We start from the raw sequence: 2,500 nt of genomic DNA on the forward strand, positions 1-2,500 counted from the left end.
TTGGGAAAGCTAAATTGACCCGCCACAGTAAAGAAAGGCTGGTGAGCCGACGTTTCGAGTGTTTCAGAGCTAATTGGTGTAGTTGTCTGTCCTTTCGAATTCGCTCTGATGAAGGCCTAACGCTCGAAATGTCAGCAAACAAATCTTTCTTACGGAGGTCAATTAACCTTTCTCAGTTTGTTTGATAAAGCCCCGCGTGCAAACGGACGCAACAACTCCCAACATTTTTGAGAGTTGTTGGTTCTGAAGATGTTGCACGGAGTTCGCTCGACAATAACTCCCAAAAATGTAAGGGCGTGGAGTGTATTTTGAGAAGGGGAAGTCAGGGTAGTTTAGCGGTTGTCAACCGCGCCTCCCACCTCTGTGACCCGGGTTCAACCTCTGGCCTCGGATCACGTGTGGGCTGAGTTTCAGTCGATCTAAATCTGACTCTGAAGGTTTTTCTCCGGATACTCCGGTTTTCCTCCCTCATCAAAAATCGACTCACAGTCAATTACATCCGGCTGCGGGCAGATACCCTTAATAAGGATAACCTCTGGCATCCTCAGGGTCCTTTCATTGAATTAAATGAATAAAGTTGCTCTTATTATAAGGATACGACCCATAAGACTTTGTAAACTTATAAAATTCGGCTGCCATCTTGTTTTCAACATGTTAATGCGTCGCTATCTCCGTGGAGACCACATGTAATGCGCGTGCGTGGCCCCAACAATATTGAAAGAGCTGTGCAACATTGTTGCGCTACGCTTCGACGATTACGGAACAAAAGGAATGTCGGGAGTTGTTGGCTCATAAGCATACCAAATCTAATTCACTACTTGCACCAAATCCCATAATACACCTCTTTTACCCCCAAAAAGTCTGCATAGACATTGTTTTCGACTTCTCTGGGGACATTTTCATGTCCCAGGAGAAATTGCAAACAATGGTTATGCAAACGCTTTGGGGGATAATACAGGTGTATTATGGGATTGTGCACGAAGTGAATACAGCAAATGCAAAAACAAGCACAGAAACTTAAGTCGCCAAACTACTGAGGTTAATTGACCAAACAGGGGCAATAGGACCTACAGGCCATGTTACCTCGCGGAAAGCAAAGGACTATTTCCTCTAAAACTGTCACATAGAGTGAAACGAAGTGCATTTAATAATCACTCCCCTCGCGGCTTTCAGGACTAATTAACAACGATTTTTGGCGGACGTCCAGCTTCTTATTCAGTTTCCGATCACAAATATAGATGCCTTCGTCCAGAACAAGGCCAGCCCACAGCGTCGAGGACTAAGTCCCACACTCCCTTTGAACAAAGTGTGGGCTCTTTATCGTCACACACATTGTGTGACAAAATTGTGTCACACACATTGTGTTGCACAATTTTTTATTTGTAGAAAGGGAGACGGGGCCCACGGTTTATAGTACGTATCTGAGTAGATTTGCAAGTATAAACGTTTCTGGGTGTAAAGGCAATACGTCTCCTAAGTTATTTCAAGACCCCGAGAGTTGATTCGACTGTGGAATGAACTCGTAAACTTCCCCCATGGTAGTGCGATGCTGAAAAATATAGGCGATATGCAATAGGCAACTTTACGACGAAGCCAAGGAGGTTTATTTTTTACCAACTGACGTAAAATCCTCCTCTCAATCTGTCGAGAAATCTGAATATACGCCTGTCTGGGCGCTTTTTTCCATTTGCAAATTACCCACCTAATCTCAGACACTGTCTCAGAAAGCCACCCGTACTCAGGTTCCGGTTGCCCTCCACGCCACTGAACGCGAGAGAACTGGTAAACACAATCACATCCACCAGAGACATAAGCCGATTGAGAAACGAAAAACTTGTTTCCAGACTCATTCCGCCACACGGCTCGATGACGTCTTGACCGTAATCACGTGACGTAACAGAGGAGAGTAGGGGCAAGAGATCCCCGCAGCAGAAAATTACGTTGTCAGCGAGTACTGACACAAAGTGGGCCAAGTTCCAGAGGTACGTTGCGTTGTCTTTTGCATTGACAAAATCCATTACTGACTTACGATTATGACTGAAAAGAAAGTGATAAAATGATGATAAAGACTGACTTTTTCCTTAAAATTTTCCATTACATTTCAAGGAAAAGAAAAAAAAAATTGGAAAGTATTCTTATCCTCTCCCATTCCCCAAAAATCCCAAACCACCGTCCCATCCTTCGGATGCAAATCATACTCGTGTGTAGCTTCTTTCGGGGTAATTGTAAGCTGTAGAATGCTTCACGCCGGAGGAGGTTAGGGCGATTGCAACTATTACTCGCCCCAATTTTCCGCCGCCTATTCTCGAAGAAGCTCGCTGCCACCCGGAATCGCAAAACTCCTCGAAGCTGACGAAAAAGAAGAAGGCGTCTTACGTCGGCTGAAAAAAGACAGACTTCCTCCAACGTAAGAGCTGCTATAAAACTATTCAGTCCCTGGAATCCAAGTAAGAACTTTTTTTCTTTGTTTGAACTGAAAGCTTTGAGTATATATTTTAGA

The 2,500-nt window shown here is 44.2% G+C and overlaps 1 protein-coding gene across 1 annotated transcript in view; it reads right to left on the minus strand.

The window, feature by feature from the left end:
* The window catches only part of LOC138017828 (lipopolysaccharide-responsive and beige-like anchor protein), a 72,456-nt gene that overhangs the window by 36,467 nt on the left and 33,489 nt on the right, over window positions 1-2,500 (minus strand). The window contains exon 28 of the mRNA XM_068864815.1: window positions 1,703-2,037. Within this exon, the coding sequence (XP_068720916.1) occupies window positions 1,703-2,037 (335 nt within the window). The remainder of the gene's footprint in view (window positions 1-1,702; window positions 2,038-2,500) is intronic.

Source organism: Montipora capricornis, chromosome 9 (genome assembly GCF_036669925.1).
Source record: "Montipora capricornis isolate CH-2021 chromosome 9, ASM3666992v2, whole genome shotgun sequence".
NCBI classification, from domain to species: domain Eukaryota; kingdom Metazoa; phylum Cnidaria; class Anthozoa; order Scleractinia; family Acroporidae; genus Montipora; species Montipora capricornis.